The sequence below is a fragment of the Salminus brasiliensis genome, chromosome 25 (genome assembly GCF_030463535.1).
Source record: "Salminus brasiliensis chromosome 25, fSalBra1.hap2, whole genome shotgun sequence".
Classification (NCBI taxonomy): Eukaryota; Metazoa; Chordata; class Actinopteri; order Characiformes; family Bryconidae; genus Salminus; species Salminus brasiliensis.
This window is the reverse complement of record NC_132902.1, coordinates 18,909,604-18,930,738: the sequence shown is the minus strand read 5'-3', so window position 1 is coordinate 18,930,738 and position 21,135 is coordinate 18,909,604. Positions and strand designations below refer to the sequence as shown.

General features: G+C 41.5%; 1 protein-coding gene across 1 annotated transcript in view; it reads left to right on the top strand.

Moving 5' to 3' along the window:
- The first annotated feature begins 231 nt into the window (after positions 1 to 231).
- pias1a (protein inhibitor of activated STAT, 1a) overlaps positions 232 to 21,135 on the top strand; it is a 64,046-nt gene continuing 43,142 nt past the window's right edge. Inside the window, 1 exon segment of the mRNA XM_072671682.1 lies at positions 232 to 268. Within this exon segment, the coding sequence (XP_072527783.1) occupies positions 245 to 268 (24 nt within the window). The 5' untranslated portion in view covers positions 232 to 244.

The window sequence follows — 21,135 nt, the reverse complement described above, 5'->3', positions numbered from 1 at the left end:
CATTATTTGATGTTTCAGGCCTAAAAGAGTTTAAAGGTGGGGTCTGCTGTGTTTGGGGTGTCACACCCGCCTTCCTGACAGGGCCGTTTGCTCTTATTTTGTACAAATCTGCGTAATTGATGGTTAATTGATTCAGCTCGTAGTGGGCGGTGCCTTTCGGAGACGTGCGCGCTGACGCCATGGCGCCGCGCGTCCCCGCGTCACGTGACCGGCCTACGTCACGCCTGCGCTTAGGAACTACAAGATGGCGGAGAGTGCGGAACTGAAGGTAAAGCGCTGCGCTGCGATTTCCCCTCAGCTGGGCAGACCAGAGCCAGGGTCGTGTTTCTATGAGTAGCTGCGATGTTCGCTAACAGGGCTTAGACCTTAACTCGAGCTCTGTGGGCTCTGTTGAGGCGGGAGAAGTTGACGCTGGAGCCGACCTGGCTTCTACGGTTGTTGTTGGGGAGCGTTAGCTAGCTTTAACGTGTTATTGTTGATGTTGGGAGAGAGAGAGAGAGAGAGAGAGAGAGAGAGAGAGAGCGACATAGCGGGAGAGTGAAAGAGAGAGAGAGAGAGAGAGGTGGTATAAGTGGATAGAGAGGGAGAAGACCGCTTTAGTGAATTAGAGACTTAATGATGTGCTCAGTCGCAGGCAGGTGTTTCATAGTACTGGGAATGACAGCAGTGCCTGAGCGCAGGAGCGAGAGACACAGAGAGAGACCTAGAGAGAGAGAGAGAGAGAGAGAGAGGGGGGGGGGGAGCGCTGTCCACAGCTGCCTCTCCTCTGGGGAATAGACAAGTTTCTGCCTCTTTCGGAGAAGTTTGGTTAAAAAAGACTGTGTGGCTCAGTGCTGTGTGTGTGTGTTTGCTGATGAGGTATCCGGGTGTTTTTTTGGAAGGTGGTGTTTTGTGGTTGTATATGTGATAAAGCAGCAGCAGCAGCAGCAGCTAGCTGAGCTAAGCTAACACTACTACTACTACTTGCTAGAAGGCTCTATGTCTCTCTCTCTCTCTCTAGGTCTCTCTCTCTCTCTCTCGCTCTCTCTCTCTCTCTCTCTCTCTAGGTCTCTCTCTGTGTCTCTCGCTCGCTCTCTGTCTCGCTTACCTTATCTCTCCAATCCCTCATGGACCCAGCTTCTCTCTCTCTCTCTCTCTCTCTCTCTCTCTCTCTCTCTCTCTCTCTCTCTCTCTCGCTCACCCATCTCTCTCTCTCGCTCACCCATCTCTCTCTCTCGCTCACCCATCCCTCTCTCTCTCTCTCTCTCTCTCACCCTGTCTCTATCTCCATCCCTCACTCGCGCTGTCTCCCTTATTCACCCCCTTCTCCAGTCCCTTACGCACTCTCTCTCTCTCGCTCACCCATCCCTCTCTCTCGCTCACCCATCCCTCTCTGTCACTCGCGCTGTCTCCCTTATTCACCCCCCTTCTCCAGTCCCTCCAGTCTCACTATCTTGCTCACCCACCCGCCCCTCTTATTCACCTTACTCTCACTCACCATCTCACCCATCCCTCCCCTCTCTCTCTCTCTCTCTCTCTCTCTCTCTCTCTCTCTCTCTCTCTCTCTCTCTCTCACCCTGTCTCTATCTCCATCCCTCACTTGCGCTGTCTCCCTTATTCACCCCCTTCTCCAGTCCCTTACGCACTCTCTCACTATCTCGCTCACCCACCCGCCCCTCTTATTCACCTTACTCTCACTCACCTCTCTCACCATCTCGCTCACCCATCCCTCCCTTCTCTCTCTCTCTGTCTCTCTCTCTGTCTCTCTCTCTCTCTCTCTGTCTCTCTCTCTCTCTCTCTCTCTGCTGTTCATGCTCTGTCTCAGGAAGACATTAAAAAGTGAAATTTACTTCTGTACGTTCTTCTCTGTCTAAAGTGGTAGTTGTTGGTCAGTGAATCCGTTTCGCAGGCTGTGTCCTGAACGAACAAGGCAGCATGAAATATAAAAAATATTGTCGCTGTTCATTTTCTCTTTTCTCACTTTTTTTTTGACCTAATGTAAATCTGACAGCTCTTTACGTTTACTCAATGCTTGATGAATAGACCAATAGAAAAGCTACACAATGACTAGGAATATTACTTTACACCGTCTTCCATTAATAGTCAAAGAGGATTTGCTTTTTTTCTGTAGAGTTTTCTTTTTGGAGATATGAGGTTTTTTTGAGACTGATGATAAGCTTTATTTATGTTGTTTATGTTCAAAACAGCGCAACAACAAGGCCACAAAGCATCTCTGTAATCTAGGCGTGATGATGCAGAGGTGTGTACAAGTGTGCAGGTTTCTCACCATCAGCCAGCGAGGGCATGTTGCAGGTGAATTTCTAAGGTGTAAGAATGCTGTTTTGGAACTACAAGCTAAGGTCACGGTCGGAAGTGACAGCCAGGTTTTTAGCAGAGCTTTGAGCCTTCATAGACAGCTCTCCTTATTTACCTGCAGGAAACCCATGACTGGATGTGTTCTAGACAGTTAAGCAAGAAGTTACTAGATGGTTGAGGGTCAGAGGATAGAGATATATCGTTGCTGTCAGTCAAAAGCGTTGTGTCTCATGATCCATCACGATAAATGGACCAATAGAAATGCTTGGAATCAAGTCTTTTTATATTTACTGTCATTCATAGATAGCAAGTGTGTATTTTCCCCAAATATCAGACAAAATATGACGGGAAAGACCTTCTCAACTTTCAAAGGACGTCAGTGTAAAAAGATTTTATTCCAGGTCAGTTTGGATCATTGCTAGTCGTCCGTTCCTCAATTCCTCAAATTTCGACAGGGTTTAAAGAACAGCTGCCAGATTCACGTTATTTCAAAAAAGTAAAAATAAAACGGTGAATAATGAAGACACAAGGATTTTGCATGACAGCGATATTGCAATATTAATAAAGTAGGAAAAAAACACACCTCTAACAACAGGACCTCACTCTACACTCCTAAAAAACAGTGGTGCTTCAGCCATGTCTGTAATAGAGATGTATGTCCAAAGAACCTCTTACACTCACCATCTCTGTTACAAACATGGTTCTTTATGGAACCAAAAGTGGTTCTTCTGTGTTGTCCCTCAAAGAAACACTTGAGCTTGCAACTTTATGTTTAAGAGTGCATTGAGTGTGAGCTATTTCAGGATGGATCTGTTATTGACCTGATACCAGTACCAAACAGTGATGATATGCCACGCCAAGACGTGTTTATTAGGTTCTAGTTGTTTCCTCCGTGCTGACTTTGAGAACCACTGCTCTATATATTTAACTGATGTTTTTACCCACAGTGGTTTACAGTAGTAGGTAAATATATCCTCAGGGGTCTTTACGGAGGGCTGATATTGGTGTATTATAATGGCGTTTCAGTTTAGAGCCCTGCGGTTTCTGCAAAATGTAGACATAAAAATGGAGTTCAAGATAAAAACACGGCATGTGAAATTTGCCAATTTGGACGTTATTACAAAATCTCTGAATGTAAATCTGTTTTTTCTTGATTTTGTTGCTCATTACAAAGTAATGAAGCGTTCAAGCATAATGAATTATTTGGTCGGCATTAATTGAAATTTCAGATGTCACACAGGCTGATAATATCAGGAGTGTTTATATATAATAACTGCAGTTATTATGTGTGTTACCTTAACAGACCCCTACGAATTTGTAGATGCATTGAAGTAATATGGGTATTTAAGCTTGGTGGTTTGGCTCATATCATCCAACTGTTGTTTGTCTTAAAAGGTGAAACTTTAGTAGGTTTGAGGTAGAGCTGAGCGATATGGTAAAAATACTTCATCATAATATTTAAAGACTTTTTTCACGAAGATACAAGATATTTATTATAATACATTTAATCACAGACTAAATACATGAGTACAGACAGATTCTTAAAAACTACTATTCAAATACTCTCCCGTACTGAATACAGTGATTTTGATTATTCAGTATCTGCAGCACTTCATCTCATTAAGCCAGTCTAATTACACTGTTTGTAATGAAACATGCATTAGATCAGTGCCTCTTAAGCATTAACAATATCCTCAATGTTCAAAGAAAAGTGTATTGTGTATCACAATAACTAAACTTATCACAATGCAATAAAATATAATTTTGCCTAGCTCTAGGTTTACGCCAAATATAGTACGCTGTCTATGCCGCCTAATTTTAAAAACTGAGCAGTATTATTGTACAGAAGTTGATTGAACCAAGCTGTGCATTTGTAAGCCTCTGCTTTGAGCATGAGATTTCTAATAGAATTGAAACAGTTGACATTGCCTGTCTCATTTTTACCAACCTAATGTCTTATTCCATCCAGATTCCAACCAGCTTCCATCCAGATCACTTGTTCACATCAGTTGTTGTTTTATTGGACTGCATTCTTTGCATGAATCTTGTCTTGCTTCTGGACACAGCGAACCTGCAGTTCAGTAAAAGCTTATGAGTTAGCCAGCTCATCATGGAAATTATTTGAGGGAATTAATATTAAAATGATAATACACTAAACCTCACTGGAGCTTTGTTGCTTTTCTTCAGTATAGCTGACGTATCATTCTCTTACAAGTAAACAGACAGTGGTATTCACTATACTCAGCTTGTGCATCTTATTATGCTGATTTTCTCTTGCATTAAAGCACATAGTATATATGGTAATAGCAACCCTTGTGATGAATATGTAGCCTGCTATGTGATTTGAGTGTGATTCATAACTGAGTTTAGAAAATGAGATCACTATATGGACAAGGCTTACAAATGTATCAGGCTTGTGTAGAAGCCTGAACTTTGATGTAAATGCTAGAAAAGTTTTCGTCTGATGACTTTCCTGACGTGATATTTGTGCAGGTGCCGCTGCACAGTAGAATAGTGCACCACCATATCAGAATCTGGCATTTTGCTTCTGCTTTGTGGGCATTAGTTGTTCTAATTTGCAATGTCCTCTGCAAGCGGTGGGAAATTGATGGAATTGGAGATGGAGTCTCTTCCCTTCACCAGCGCCTCGCTGCTTGAGGGTCACATCTGTCTACAACACAGAACGCAAAAAACATCAATTATGAAGTCGTGAATTTTAAATACATTTAAAATGAATCTCTTCAACTGTACTGTTCTCGTGGACTTGTGGTTTTGTGCTTTTTTAACTGTACTCAACTATAAATATTTAAAAAAATTAGCTACATCAGGAGATAGAAGAGAGTTGTGGCAGCTGCCGTGCTCTATGTGCACTGAAAACGCTCCTGTGCTTTCTATGTTTGTGTTATATGCATAAAGTTGAAGCCAGCTCAACGTTTCTGTCCCACAATCCCTCACACAATCACTACTACATGTTGAAAATGAGCTGGGGAGGTATTTTGGACGCCCAATTTGAGTGCAGTGGACAGGTTCGTTTGGGAGCTGCTTAGAGAAGCCCATGGCTGCTGATCGTTGGGACAAGGTTTGAGGAGTCGGGGAATTTATAAAGCTATAAAATAGGCCTTTTCAAATGATGATTGTAAACAAGTCATCGCTCTAACCCGCTGCTATCACACTTCTGTTCTGTACAGATTTTTGTTTCTACATAACTGTAATGTAGCTTATAAACAAATGACCAGTCATCATTCTCTAGGAGGTATATTGGGGAGTGTGAACTTGTGAACTGTGGTGGATGGTAAGCTGTTTTGAATTGGAAAACACCACTTTGCTAAAAACAGGTTATACGTAGCAGCAAATGCATGAGATCCACCTACTTTGTTACCTACTCTTTCTCACAACCTGATTTAGCCCAGAACAGGTGATGGAGCAAGCCCCTGTTCATTAGGAGCTATGCAGGGTACTGAAACTTTACACCATCTTACAATGTGCAGCTCGGAGGAGGAAGCTCTCCTACGCTGTTTCAAATGTTATATATAAACAGTTGGTGTAGGTGTGTGTATGTGTGTGTTCTCGCACACACCAGCACATGTGTGTGTGTGTGTGTGTTCTTTGCTAGGAGGCCTGGACTGTGTCTGGCTATCTGGTGCTGAATTTCCTCGTATTTATTTGAAGTAGACTGTTTTTTTCCCTGTGTAGTCCAGTGGCTCTGTTTTGTAATGTTCAGTGTCCTTCACGTTGACCTACTGTTTGTCCTTGATTCTCATTTAGGCTCCCGTCTATAACAAGCAGAGCCATATGGGGAAGAGGACAGGACAGAGGACAATCTAGACCATGCTTTTAGCAAGTTCTGCCCATAGTTTCGGATCCATTTCTAGACACGTTTCAAGCCTTAAATGTCAGTAGAATGCAAACAACCAATTATTTACTGGTTTTTATACAGTTTTAAACTTCTGTTACTTTCTTGATGCCAATGACATGGTGTAGGCCTCTGGCCACAGATCCACATGCAACATTTGTGCCTCGAGAAGATGCAGAAATCAAAGCACTGAAAAGTGAGTGAAGGTAAAACCTGTGTAGCCTCAGGCTGATTTCAAGAGACAGGTTAAACTGTGTCAGAGCTGAAATCTCTGAAGTATAAATGTTATCTTCCGCATCTCAGTTGTGCAATAGTTGCAAACAGGATTCCTGATTTCATTAAAGGGATTCAGCAGCAGCTATTCAACCTAACAGCCGATTAGCACATACAGTAATTTACACTTTTCAATGAATTGTTAATCAACCACAAGATGAGCAACAAAATATGTCAACAAGGTGTGCATAGTTTCACGTAGCAGAGGTTGAAGTGATGTAGTCGAGAAAGTTTTACCTTTGAAACAGGAGACACAGTCCATGTCCAGGCTTGGTGTGCTCTTCAGTGTGTACTTAGACAATAAAAAGCCAAGAAATCATAAAACGAGTTACAGCAACATCGTGTAGCATTAACCTAAAACATTGTCATATTTGTGGAAAACTGAAAAAAATAGTTCTGGGTAAAACGACCTCAAATCAATTTCACAATTAACATTTTACCTTAATTACAATTAACAATTACACAAGCTTCACAAGTTGTCCAGTGTGTTCGATGTTTTATTTTCCTCCATGCTGCTTTCATGTTGCAGACTGGATGGGCAGAGTCACATGACTACACACAGCAGTATGTTTTGAAGGGCACAGTTTAGAAAAATATTATTAACAGAATAAAAAAGAAAAAAAATCGATATGAGCAAGATTACGACAGTTAGGTGTTTTGAATGTTGGTTTTGATTAATTTTGGATGCATTGCCCAGCCCTATTCAGTAAGAATACTATCCGTGTCAGTCCACATGCTTCTTTCACTTCAGATGTTGGTTGTGTGTCTCTTAGCTTGTCCAGAAATGCATGTGTAAAGGGGTGGCTCAAATCGCAAATTACACTTCTCGACTGTATGAGGAGCAAGAAATACTTATTCTCACATATTGCTGCTTTAAGCTTCTGTTATTGGACTAACCTAGGATTAACCTACGAAAACAGTTAGCTTGTAGCCGTAAGTTAACTCTGAGCTGTGTTCAGCTCAGCTAACTTGCCTACGATAAACAAGAAAATTACAGAAAGATGATAAAACTGCGCTGACTGCCTAAGTCAGTGTAATATAAGAGTTTATTCCAAGTCATTTAGAGCATTTCTTTCAGTCTATTCATCCAAAGCTATGGTGATGGAGAAAAGTATAAACAGACAAAATTGGAAATTTCTTTTAATTGGACAGCAGCGATATACAATCTCTCTGTTTTATTAGATCATTTAGAGCGGTAGGGCTGGGTTTTCAACCTGTACCTTGTTTTAATTAGTTTGCTCTATGTTAATACTCAAATACTTATATTTCTATTTATTTTATATATTAATATTTTATATTTATATTTGTCAGTGATCACTACATACTACCTCATTTGAAGTTTGAAGTTAGTTAGTTTGAAGTAGTAGTAGTAGTAGTATTAAAGTAAAAATATTAATACTCATTTCAGGTAAATGCTTGCTGTGACATAAAAGAGAGGTTACCTGTCTAACACACAGGTATATTTTGTTGCAGATTAACACCCTGAGGTGCAACCTATGTGTTTCTAAAAGAAGATGATTAAATAATATTGATTATTAAATATATATATATATATATATATATATATATATATATATATATATATATATATATATATATATTCATTATTATGGTTCAATTATTTTGATGGTGCGCACACAGACAAAAAATCCTTAAAATAATCAATAAATTAGTTGTTAGTTTAATCTAATAATTGAAAATAATAGTCATTGGTGCAGTCCTTCTGCATGGTTGAGCTTAGATGCAGCTGACATTAGCATTTCCTCCGTTTTTGGTTTTCAGAGTTGAGCTAGTCATTCAGAGCTCAGAGCAGACAGAGCAGGTGTGAGAACATTTGTCATGGACACGACTTCTTGTGTCAAAGTTCACCGAAGTTGAGCTTAGCATGAAGTTTCACATGCAAACTGTATTCACACCGGAAGTCACCGACACAGAATCACTCCCTGGGGTGAATCTTATTAAAATCAGTGTCATTTTAACAGACCTAGTGTGACCACAGCTTTAGGCTATATACAAAAAAGTGATACTTGTAAAAAGGGGGTCTCCAACTTTTGCATGTGTGTGCTCACAGGTGTTTTAGCTCTTGCAAAAATATAACGGTCCAAAAGCGACATTATTAAAAAAGCACTCAATCAGATCGGATTTGGGAAGGAAACAGATGTTTATATGGAATGTCCTTGAAACTATGTGACTATTATCTGCATTATCTGCAAGGCAACCACTCAGACAAATGCAAACTTGTGACCAGTGTTGGCTTATAAAAATGGTATGTTGATGTATGATGATACGATGATGTCTGAAAACGTCCTACAGAGACTCACAGCAGACCCCGACATTCAGCATGCTGCAGTGTTAGACAGAACTGATATACTGGAGGCTGTTAAAAACAATATCGCTCCTTAAACCAGCAGATGAGGTAGTAAACTTTTGTGTGGACCCTGGCTCTTCATCTTCTACAGGGTCATCTGTGCTCACTTGTGTCAGTGGAGGGTGTTCAGGAACAGTGTTGGAGAGGAATGTTGCCGTGTAGGTGACTCATCTCGTATTGATGGGGGGGTGGGGGTGGGGGTGGGGGTGGGGGGGTCTATATTTTTAAACCATAAAAGCAATTTCTCTTTGTTTTGTTCTTGAGAACATGAGAGCTGGATCCAGATGTTGTACCTGTGGGGGAAGATGTTTTTTTTCCGTCCTGTCTGATGTTTGTTGCTTTTTCGGTTTCTGAGAAATGTTGTGGGGTAAAACAAACAATCTCCCATCTGTCTCGCTGTCTCTGTTGCACTCTCCCTCTCTCCTTCTGTCTCTCGCTCTGTCTCTCGCTCTGCCTCTCTCTCTCTCTTTCCCTCCGAACAGCCTCCATCAGTAGAAATATGCTAATAGATGTGTGTGTGTGTGTATCTATCTCTCCTCACCAGATGTCCTCCTACCTGGCAGTAGCTCCTGTACTAATTTGCTGGGTTTAACCCTCAGTGATTTCCCTTTTAACCACCGCAGCGCTTCACAGAGGAAGGAGAGAGGAGTGTTTCAGATGTTTCTCTCTGACGTTTCTGAACCCGTATCTGTAAAGCCTTGATTTATTCAACGCCCTTCATCGCACGCTGAACGCGTTTTCCGCTGCACCTGATCACTGAAGCACATTGGGAAAGAGAATGGAGACGAATGATGGCCGGTTATGATTCCTTCAGAAATGCCCCGTCACGCTCGAGCTGTTATTTTACATTATTTTACTTTCTCTCTCGTTTTCTTCACTTTTTTGATGTCTCTCTATCTCACGCAAACACACATTCTTATCTGTTGTTCATCTCAGATTTCTCTTTGAGGTGATCTGGATTTCCCCGAATTTCTATTGTCATATTGTCTAGCGCCTGACTCAAAGAAAGTGTAAATATTGTTTCTGAACAGAGCGAACCGTTTCCACAGTCTGCTGCTGTTGTTAAATATACCATCCCTGTGGTCACTTCTACCACAAGTGAAGATGAATGATGCAGAAAAGAAAAGAGTGCTTTATGATGGTTAATTGCGTTTATTTAATACCTATGCCTGGTTGCTTGCAGCAGTAGTGTCTTAAAAGTGCCCTCGAGTGGAAAACTGTACTTACCTTGGCGTACTTCACTAATGACGTTCGGTACATGAAAGTGAAATACCGTGAACGTCAAACACTGTCGTGTCTTTGTTTCAAAGCGAAATTCCATGTAAGTCAAACAGAGCTGAGCTGTAATGTAAGAGTCTTGACGTGTTTTATTTGCGCTGCCAAAATGTGCATACACTCAGCACACTAGCAAAAGCCTTTCAAGGCTACTTTAGGAGAATATGGAAGTAAAGCTGGCATCAGTGGCCCGTGGGGCACCACTTTTAGTCCATTCTCTGTACACCTTCACTACAGCAGCTCTAGAACATCCCACAAAGTTAGCAGTTTCCGAGATACTATCATATCAGGATATTTTGACCACCCCTGGTTTGAAATGAATTAGTCTCGGGACGTTTGCTGCACAAATAAATAAGCGAGCACACCAGTCAGTTGTAGCTGAGTGCAGAATGATTGTCATGGCCAAAGGACGCAATTTGACTGATGTCCAAAACGGCATAAAATTAGGGCACCGAAGAGTGTTCGCTTACTCTGTGGGATGTTCTAGAGCTGCTGTAGTGAAGCTGTACTGAAAAGTGAGGGCCTCCTCACAGCGTAACAGTGGTGTCCCACAGGCCATTGATGCCAAATGGAAATGACGACTCCGGCGAGTAGTACAGAGCAATTGATGCGCCACTGTGAAACAGTTAACCTCTATACTGAACACCTTCCATCACCTAATAACAGTCCACACCACAATGTCTCCCTACTGTCATCCGAGCCAAGTGTTGTTATTTCCACTATTAGGTAGGTGGTCATAATATTCTGATATGACTGTACAGTGTTTAGAATCTGTGCTCTCTGTGAGCTACCAGGTCTTTTTATGTTATAATGGTCAAACATTATTCTAAAGACTTCCAGTAGATTTGATTGTGAGAAGGATTTGATGGGGGAAGCAGCTTTAGCTCCTTGTGCCTCCTAGTAGTCGATCCTCAGTTTTCTGTCGCGTTTGCCATGAATGCAGTTATCGGTTATAGGTGATGGTTTGAAGAAGGCAGTGAGAAGTTGGTGCATGCTAACGCAGGCCTTATTGGAGATCCCCTTTGTCTTACAGGAAACCAAACCAAAACTGTGCTCTTCTCTGTTTCACCTCATGAACTTTTTAATTGCAGCTAAAAGCCTTTCTCACTGTGATCTTAGCCGTGTACTGCTCTTTGCTTTGACTGCTGTCTGAGAATGAAAGAGTTTGCATATACTTATTATATCTACAGAATTTCTATAACAAAATTCATTCATTCATTTACAACTTATCTCTAAAGCCTAAATAAGCCCCTTGGATTATATATTTTTGTTTTCACATAATGTGAATGCATGATGATGCAGTAGAACGAGAGGTTCCCAACCATTTTCAGCAAAAAGGCACACCATCTTTCCTACAAATCAAAATCTACCAGCCGAATGTGACATGAGTGGGCCGAATGTTGCAGTGAAACCCTAAAAAACATTTATGATGAACAAAGTTACTTTTATTGGGCAAAACCAGGCTCAGATTTTCAGAAATGTTTTCTGATTGCGAGCCAAATTTAGCAGATGCACATCTGTGTTACATTTCATCCATGAAAACACTTACCTCTTTATGTAATTCTATAATATTATTTTCCATCTAATTATACTCTTCTGGTCATAGGCGTGGAAAATGACCCTGTGATTACTCATATTTTGACTCCGAGGCAGCCAGATCACTTGCAAACGTGTGTATCATATGCCCAAGCCAAGAACCATTAAGGAACCGTACAGAAGATACACCATATAGGGAAAAAGTATTGGGATACCCACTGATTTGCCCATACTGTCCAGGGAAGATTTCTGCTAGATTTAGCATTAGAGCATTGCTGTGAGGATTTGATTGCATTCAGCAATTCAGCAACAGAATCATTAGTTGGATGATCAATGCTCCACTTCCAACTCTCTAACTCATCCCAGACGTACGGGTCAATGCTGGGGGGCTTTATACCTCTCTAGCCCACGTCTGGCATTACACATGGTGCCTATAGGTACATATTCTATTGGCAATACAAAAAAAGGATTAGACAAGCTGTGTGTGCACATATGCATCAGCAAAGTAGCTGAATGCATTCATTAAAAGGGGTGTCCACAAACATTTGGACATACAGTGTATGCATTAATAACACTGTTCTGTAGTTCATGGTGTTGGATTAAAGAGGTCTCTCTCTTTGTTGTCTGTCTTTTTGTTGGGCTACCAACAGGTTTCCTGTTAATTCTGGTGGTTGTCAGCCACAGTCATTTTCTAAGGAAGAAGAACTGAAAGAGCCCGGGTGTCTCTGAGAAACTGTACTTCAGTGTTTTCCAGATTTTTAATGTAGGGTTCTGCTCTGCAGTTTCACTCAACTGTTTACATTTACAATAGACAAAATCTGCTCCGTGTTTATGGAACTGTTGGACAGCCCCTGAGATCTTAAAGTTGCCACTGAATGCATTTATTGAGTATTTAAGGTTGTTTGTCCATACTAGAAATAGTAAGTACACTATATGGACAAAAGTATTGGGACACCTGCACATTCATTGTTGCTTTTAAACCCCAGGGAACTAAAATGGTCTTGCTTTTATTGGAGTGGCTCTACTTTCCACTAGCTTTACTGGAGAAACATTGCTGTAAGGATCTGATTGCATTTAGCTACTAGAGGGTTAGTAAGGTCAGGATGTTGGATAATCACCACAGCACCTTCCTCCCCAACTCATCCTAAAAGTAATGGATGGAGCACCATCCGTATCACCATTCCAGAGAGCACAGTTACACTGCTCCGCAGCTCAATGCTGGAGGGCTTAATACCCCTCTAGCCCACACCTGGCATTAGGTATGATGCTCACTGCTAAGGTACCCTTAAGCTAGGCGCGTATCCCCCAGTTTGTCCCCATGCAGCTGCCCAGCACTCAGGGTGTATGTTCTCACCCCTATTTCACTAGTGTGTAAGAGTGTGTGTGGTCTTCCACTATAGGTTAAATGCTGTGGTGGTTGAAGTCCAATGTACTCCTGTGCAATGGCTGTGAGGTGTGTGCCTGGGCTCGCAATTCTCTTATCTGTGTATCACCATGTTTCCCCTGTAAACTGTAAAAGTGTGAGGTGTTGCTGTACTAAAATGTAGCCAGCCATGCTTAGCAAGCCTTTATGACCCTATTTACTCCTGGTCACTTTGTGTGACTAGTATCTGGACTGTATCCTGATAAGATTTTAGCCACATGCTGTTACACTGGGTAATCAGATGCGTCTCCGGTTAGGCAGACTGAAGTCCGATCACTGTGTGGGACAGAATACGCACATTTACTCATTGCACGGCAGTTATTACTAGTGTTTTGGTTGTACTGGGAGGGGTTTTGGTTGCTGAATGCGTTTCGGAGAGACAGATGCGTCTACACTGATAGGATATGTTGCTCAAATGTGTCTCAGATCAGACCGCCTCCTGAAATGGTTTGAGTGATGGGATTTGTATCTGGTTTGAATGAGTCCTGGGTGTGTTAATGGGAATAGAAAAGTCATATTAACTGCATGTCTATTTAACCCGGTCTGGTAAAGCTGGTCAACCTGTGTGGTTTAGGCAGGCAGGTGTTGGGTGTGGGGGACGCTCATGCAGACTGCACGTTATGGTGCTGATAGACCATGTTAGCTCATGTGGCTGGTCTTTTTTTTTTTTTTTGGTAAGTGCTGTGCTCTATTCTCTATATTAGACATTGTTGTGTTATTGTGTGTGTGTGTGTGTGTGTGTGTCAGTCATTGGTACTGTGTTGGAAAAGCACAATGCACTGAGGTATGTGAGTGTTGATCCACAGCCAGTGAGCTTCAGGAGAGAGTGGGGGAAGGGCAGACCAGAGAAGGGGGGGAGAGGGAGGGAGCAGGAAAGCAGTGAGACAGGGTGAGAGAGGGTGTGAGAGGGGGAGTACATGTGGGAGAGAGACAGGAGAGACAGAACAGAGTGAGGGGGTTTGAGTGAGAAAGGGAGCAAGCAGTGAGATAGCGGGGAGGGAGAGAGAGAGAGAGAAAGCTGAGTGAGAGAGCGAGCACACTGGAGATGAAGGAGTGAGGCAGTGAGAGAGGGACAGAGCAGGGTGGTGGGGGAGGGAGGGAGGGAGGGGCTAGCACAATAATCACAGTCTGGGCTTTTGGCGAGCAAGAGAGTGAGTGAGTGAGTGAGAGAGAGAGAGAGAGTACCTCTCTCTCTCTCTGTGCGAGTGGGGGATGGGAGTGTGTCTGTGTTTGTGTGTATAAGTGTGTGTGTGTGTGTGTGTGTATATGTACATGCTTCAGTCACATTACCAGCATCTTATGGTAGAGAGAGAGAGAGAGTGAGAGAGTGTGTGTTGGGGGGTGGGGTGGGGTGGGGGGGTGTATACTTGTAGCCTGTTTGTGTGTGTGTGTGGGGGGGTGTATACTTGTAGCCTGTTTGTGTGTGTGTGTGGGGGGTGTATACTTGTAGCCTGTTTGTGTGTGTGTGTGGGGGGGTGTATACTTGTAGCCTGTTTGTGTGTGTGTGTGGGGGGTGTATACTTGTAGCCTGTTTGCCTTTATTTAAAGAGTGAAGAGATGATGGAGGTCTGGGCCTCTGGAACAGTGGTTCAAGGTCTGGACCAACAACTATAACCAACGAGTAACACAGCGATGTGATCATTAGTCGTTACCAGTCGTTAATTTTTTTAATCTTAAATACTTTTTCACTGTAATCTGTATATGAAGTACCCCTAACTCTATAGGAAAAAGCTCTAGAGGGTTAAATTTGCGTAGTTGTGAAATCGGACGCTTACATTCTACACATAGTTATTAACACTCTTATCCAGAGCTGATTACAGTGGTGAGTGAATGTAGCATTAAAGGTTCTTCCATTCCTGCTTGGACAGAGAATCCAATCTCTATGTTTGTCTATAAATGTCCAAATGTTTGTGGACACTCCTTCTTAAAAAAAGGCAGCTACTTTAAGTTGCACCTATTGCTGATACAGATGTGCAAAAATGCACATTAACACCATGTCTAGTCCCTGTAGAGAAGTACTGCCAATAGAATAGGCCTCACATGATCCTAGTGGACCTGTGCCTAATGCCAGGTGTGGGCTAGAGGGGTATAAAGCCCCCCAGGGTTAAGCTGTGGAGCAGTGTATCTGTGTTCTCTGGAATGATGCATGGTGCTCCATCTAGTACTTTTGAGATAAGTTGTTGCTAAATGCAATCAAATCCTCACAGCAGTGCTCCACAATCTCCACTATCTAGATCACAACACTCCAGAATCAAGTAGAAATCTCCCTTGGACAGTAGAAATAGTTACTCCAACAAAAGCAAGGACATTTTAATACCCTTGATTTTGCAGAAGAAACAATGAATGAGCAGGTGTCCCAATACTTTGTCCATTTTGTGCTGCTATTCACTATGCTATCCATTGCAGTGAAGGACTTGTGAGATGCCCGTTCACTAGTGTATCGGTGCATGCTTGAGGAAACCTGGCCACAGAGTTCTCAGTTCTTACATTTGGGGCAGTGGTGGATCAGCGGCTAGAGTGCCGGGCTATCGATAACAGGGTTGTGGGTTCAAGTTGGGTTGTGAGCAAGGCCCTTTACCCTCTCTGCTCCCCGGTAGCTGGAGTTGGCTGCCCACCACTCTGGGTGTGTGTATTTACTGCCCCTAGTTCACTAGTGTGTGTGTATTCACTACCACACCACTGGGTTAAATGCGGAGGACACATTGAGGACACATTTCGCTGTACAGTGACAAATACGTGCACCTTTACCTTTTATATTTTATTTTTATTTTTAAATGCTGGTTCAACTCACACCAAAAATAGCTGATATTGGAACTGAAATGTGGCTTTAAGGTTTCTCCAAGAACTGATACTCTTAGCAAGTAAAATCATCTTAAATGTAGTAGTTATATGTAATATCTTATTTTTAGAAATTATAATCATTTATTTTCTGACATTTCCTCTTGAGTTAAGTAAAGGAATATTGTAACAATTCTAAGTTATGTGAAAATTATGATGTTATGTAATTGTCACATACAATAATGTTGTCACCCCAGGTTATTTTACTGTGCTTTTACTGTGTATTTGTTTCAGGATGCTTAAAATCACTGTCATGCAAAAACCTTGTGCCATATTTTGCCTTTTTGACATAATGTAAATCTGACCATTGTTCTTTACATTGTGTCAGAATGGACCAATGGAAGTGCTCTAAAATGACTTTTGTAAATAAAGTCTTTTTACATTGACTTTCATTTCATTTTTTTTATTTTTTATTATTAGAGATACAAGTTTTTTTTTGTTTTTTTTGCGTGGCGATGTGGTGTTTTTGTATTTTTAGAAAATCATTGTTTGAGCAGACCTGTCCAGAGTATCGCATACTCCTATTTATGCTTGTGTAAAAATGTATTGTCTATAATTTTAGCAATTACCCACCTTATTTTCCATTTGAGTATGTGTCAGCTAGGGGAAGCTAGTTAGTGAGCTCTAAATAGCCTGTTGGAATGTGATTAGCATGGTTAGCCACTTTATGATCAGTGTCCACAGCTGTAGTCTTCTTCAGACTGCATTCACTTTGAATATGATGCGAACATAAACCATGGATGTGGCGGAAGTATGGTGAATAGTTGTATAATTTATTACGTTTATATAAATCCTATACTTGTTAACTCTTAACAGTAATCGTTATAAACTCTACTGTCAACATTGTGTCCAACGTTGTGTTGTGTAACTTCGTGGGCGCAGATAAACTGAAACGACAAACATCAGCATCACAATATCAGATGCTTTTTCAACAAATGTATTAATTTGAGACGCCAGGGCAATGTAATACACTGAAATACGCTCACAATGAAGAGTAATGGGATTCTGCAAATCATATTCTTACAGCCTGTTGTTTACCCAATACAAAACAGTGATTCAAATATCCTTGAATTAAAGCTGACAGTCTCCACTTTAACCTCATAGTCACGGTTTCTTTTTAAAAATCCAGTCTACTGGAGCACAGAGCCAAAACAACAGGAACTGCAGCTGTCTGGTTACATACGGACTGCACTGCATGTGCTTTTCTTTCCTCTTGTGCTGCTTTTTAAAACTGTATGCACTGAAATAATGAATCATAAACAGAGCAGGTCTGTGTTTATGTTGGCTTCTCTGGGTTGTACCAGCCAGGCAAATAAGCTCAGCCAATATATTTGCATTCCAGAAAGAAATGATTTCCCGTTTGTTTAGGTCCACAACTATGCACATTATATTTTCTTTCCTGTGACATCAGCCGACCACTCCCAAACGCTGTATCTTTACACACCTTCTTTACACACTTTTCCTAAGGTTAGTTAGGTCTGTATGGTCTCTGAAGGTCTGCAGGGAAATTTTGATTTGGATTTTGATACAAGGAAAGAATATCTGCATTTTCAGGGTTCTGTCAGACAGTCAGTAGTGTTTCGATAGAAAATAATGACAGACGAAAACACAGATCTGATTTTCTGGAGCTTTATAATGACTCGAAAGCTTAAATTGCTCCCTATTCCTTATGCAGTACACTACATAGCCTAGGTCATGATAATAGGGGCTTCTGCAGTGCATTATGTGTTTTAACAAAGAGCCATTTGGGATTTAATCCACTGTTCGGGTGCAGAAGCTCTAGTCTCATGACTCACAGAGTGCAGTAGGGAGAAAGAAGCCATTCGTGTGTTAGTTAGTGTGTGTGGGGGTGGTGGTGGTGGGGGGTTCTCCACATGGTTTTGGTGACGTGCAAAAATGACGGGAAAATAGATCTGGACAAAAAGCAGCTAAATTGAAGGTATTAGGTTAAGTTTTCATGTTCTAATGTAAAATAGTTCCACACTGCAGACTCTTAACACTGTAGTAGCATAACACAGTAGTAATGGTTAAAGCCCCCTTCGAGCTTCAAGTACGGCTCGTCTCGACCCGCCATCCCTCAAAATCCACGGAAGTCAAGCGTCCAGGCTTTTTTCTGTCCTGCACCAAAGTGGTGGAACGAGCTTCCCCTGGGTGTCCGAACGGCAGAGCCGCTCACTGTCTTTAAACGCAGACTGAAGACCCTCCTCTTCCGAGAGTACTTAGGCGAAGAGTAGAGTATTATGGTCTCCATACTGACTAGTGTTTAGTAGTGTCTAAAGCTTAGAGGTATCTTTGAATTATTAGTCTATTCAAACTAGCTGAGGTTTTTTCTTGGGTACATAGCAAAGCACTGTTGTAAATGTAGTAAACCCCAGTAAAACCAGTATTTTAGTAACAGTTTCTGTAAACTGATTTACTTTGGTATCAACTTTTTAAATGGTTTTAAAATCTGAGGGTTATTTATTTTTTTTACACAGACAGAGATTAAGCCTAGTACTGGGCTACACAACATGCTGAATGATTATTCCCTATTGAAATGACAAGGTATTCCAGGACTACACATATAACCTGTCTGGGAAACTGACCCTATAGTGTTTTATATCTTACAGTCCAGTCTGACTGACCTACCTGCCCATTCATCTCCTACTTCCTTTACATGTGTGTTAGCATTAGCCTTCTTCTCAGTCATACACACAGACGTTTGTAGACAGTTGCCCCTCCTCATCTGCAAAAGACCTTCCACTAGATTAGATGCCATTTGGCCATGAGAGCATTAGTGAGGTCAGGTTCTGATAGTAATGAGTTATAGGATGATTAGTTATAGGTCAAAAATTCCACTCCAGCTTATCCCAGAGGTATTGGCTGCAGCTCCGGCACTGTAGAGACGTCAGTTCTGCTCTACAGCCCAGTGCTGTAGGGCTTTATATCCCTATATCTACCGGATGGCATTGGGCATGGTGCCTTTAGACTCATGTGTGGCTGCTTCAGCGTAGGGCTGGGCGATGTAGTAAAAATACTATATCACGATATTTAAGGACTTTTTTTGGGATACATGATATTTATTGTGATACATGTAATCAAAGACTAAAAACATCAGTAACGACTAGTAGATTCTTATAAACTACTATTGAGATCCTCTCCCATACTGAATAGTGAGTGATTTGTATTCAACTGCTGCTCTTCATCTAATTAAACCAGTCTAATTACACTGTTTGTAAGGAAACCTGCAGCTGATCAGTATCCTCGATATGTTTAGAAAAGCATATTGTCCAGCGTGTTCTGTTATATTTGCAATGCTTTTCTACTGCGATTAAGCAAGCTGTGCATGCGATGGGGGCAGCGTAAAGTAGCTGAACTCACTCAGTAAAAGGTGTGTCTGAATACTTTTGTACATATAGTGCATATTGCCATGGCAACTTGCTGCATGCCTAATCTTCCTCAGAGCAGGTTGAGTTTAGGATTTCAGATTGTGAATAGTCAGTTCGGAGTTTCTGATGGAGTTGGACCCCTCCAGCCCTTTGAGATCACTTTTTTTCTTCGTAGCATTGGTGGCATTAACACGGTGACAGTGGCATCTAGAGCTCTGCACAAGGCGGGTTTGCCCACAGGTACCACATGATCCTCAGAGTAACTGGCGAGCAGAATCAAATTTGCAGCAGCACAGTCATCGCAGGCAAACAGCCGAAAGGTTGTGGGTTAGCGGGGCGGGTGCTATCACTCACTGAGAGTTCAGAGAGGTGGGCTTGGGCGGTTAGATAATTGGCTGCTTGCAGAAGCGGGTGGGAGAGAAAAAATAAAAGGTTGCAAGGTTGCGACGTAACCTATACTAGAAACGGGCAGCGTGGATATTAAAATCTGGCACGTGCAGACCTAACTGCTTTTCTTTCTACACCCGTCTGTTTCTGGTCTAGAGGCTAGGAAAATTCATTCTACCCTGATGTTTCAGATGATTGGCTCCTGGCCATAAATGTTATGTTTAATGTACTAATGTTAACAGAGATAGTCGTCAGGAGTCGTTCGTGAACAAGCTAATGTTATTTTTGCTGGTTTTTCCGTGATTGACATTCACTATATTTTCATTTAAATTATTCTTATCTTTGCATCCATGCTTGGGTCAGAACAATGTTCAAACGACAATTATAAACAATGTTTCCTCTAGGATTTAAAATTAAAATGTGGAAATCACATCAGAGATAAAATACAGTAAAACTGGACTTCAAAGCAAACTTTGTAAACTATTTATTCAGATCCATTTCTGCATGTGGCATCTCTAACCCACTGGCTGTTGCCGAGGCAAGAGAGACGTGCTGTACAGGTCTAGGATAGTAACATTAGCTAGCTGAGGTAACCTGACCTTAGCGTTTGTTTGTTTACCAAAAGACTGGCTGCCTTTTACTGTGTAAATGTAAAGTCACATGTGATCTCCTGTGACAGCCTTTAAAGATATGTATTATAATGTATGTATTATGTAATTATCACGTTTTTGTTTCAAGCGTGGTTGCTGATACAAAGGAATTACCGTATTTGAAAGGATAACATTGTGTAGAAGAAAGAGAGAAATCTTTGATGACCCAGTGACAGACAGTGGTCTCTGTATTGCATGTTGCGTTCGAATGTTAACTTTTTGTAAAAAAAATTTGAAAATTTGGCAAATACAACCAACAAAGTGCAGAAGAATCAACCAGGGGTGTCAAGAGACCATAAATTTGGTAGTTGGTACCAATACCACTAAAATTCTTTGAGCCTCAATACCAATTTCAACACCATGACAAAAAAAATTAACCAATGAAATCTGCAGGATGTTTTGATACTTGGACATACCTTTATTCGCCTAGGAATTACAAACTGTTTATAGGAGACAGGAGATGTTAGGAGATGTTACTTTAAGGAGATCATAGGGTACTCAAATATGTCTTCATTTGAGATTTACATATTAACAGAATTTAGATGTTTTCATAATGAATTTTATCATAGTTTGCTCAAAACAGAATGTACTTCAGCAGCATTTGTAGCGTCTGTATCTGCTGGGGCAGTGCATGGTTGATGTAGGCGGTGGTTTGCTGTCGGGGACGCATTGAGGCGCTTTGGCGTTTACACTACAATAATAATGTGGTCATACGCGCCTTTGACCACCTCCCAATGTGGTTAGAGGGATCTGATGACAATGCGTCCTCTAGACACATCGTACCCCGTTCACACCTGTGATATTGAGCGTTTCATATCACTCAATCCTAATTCCTGATGCTGTCAGAGGCCAGCCACAGACTGACGCTA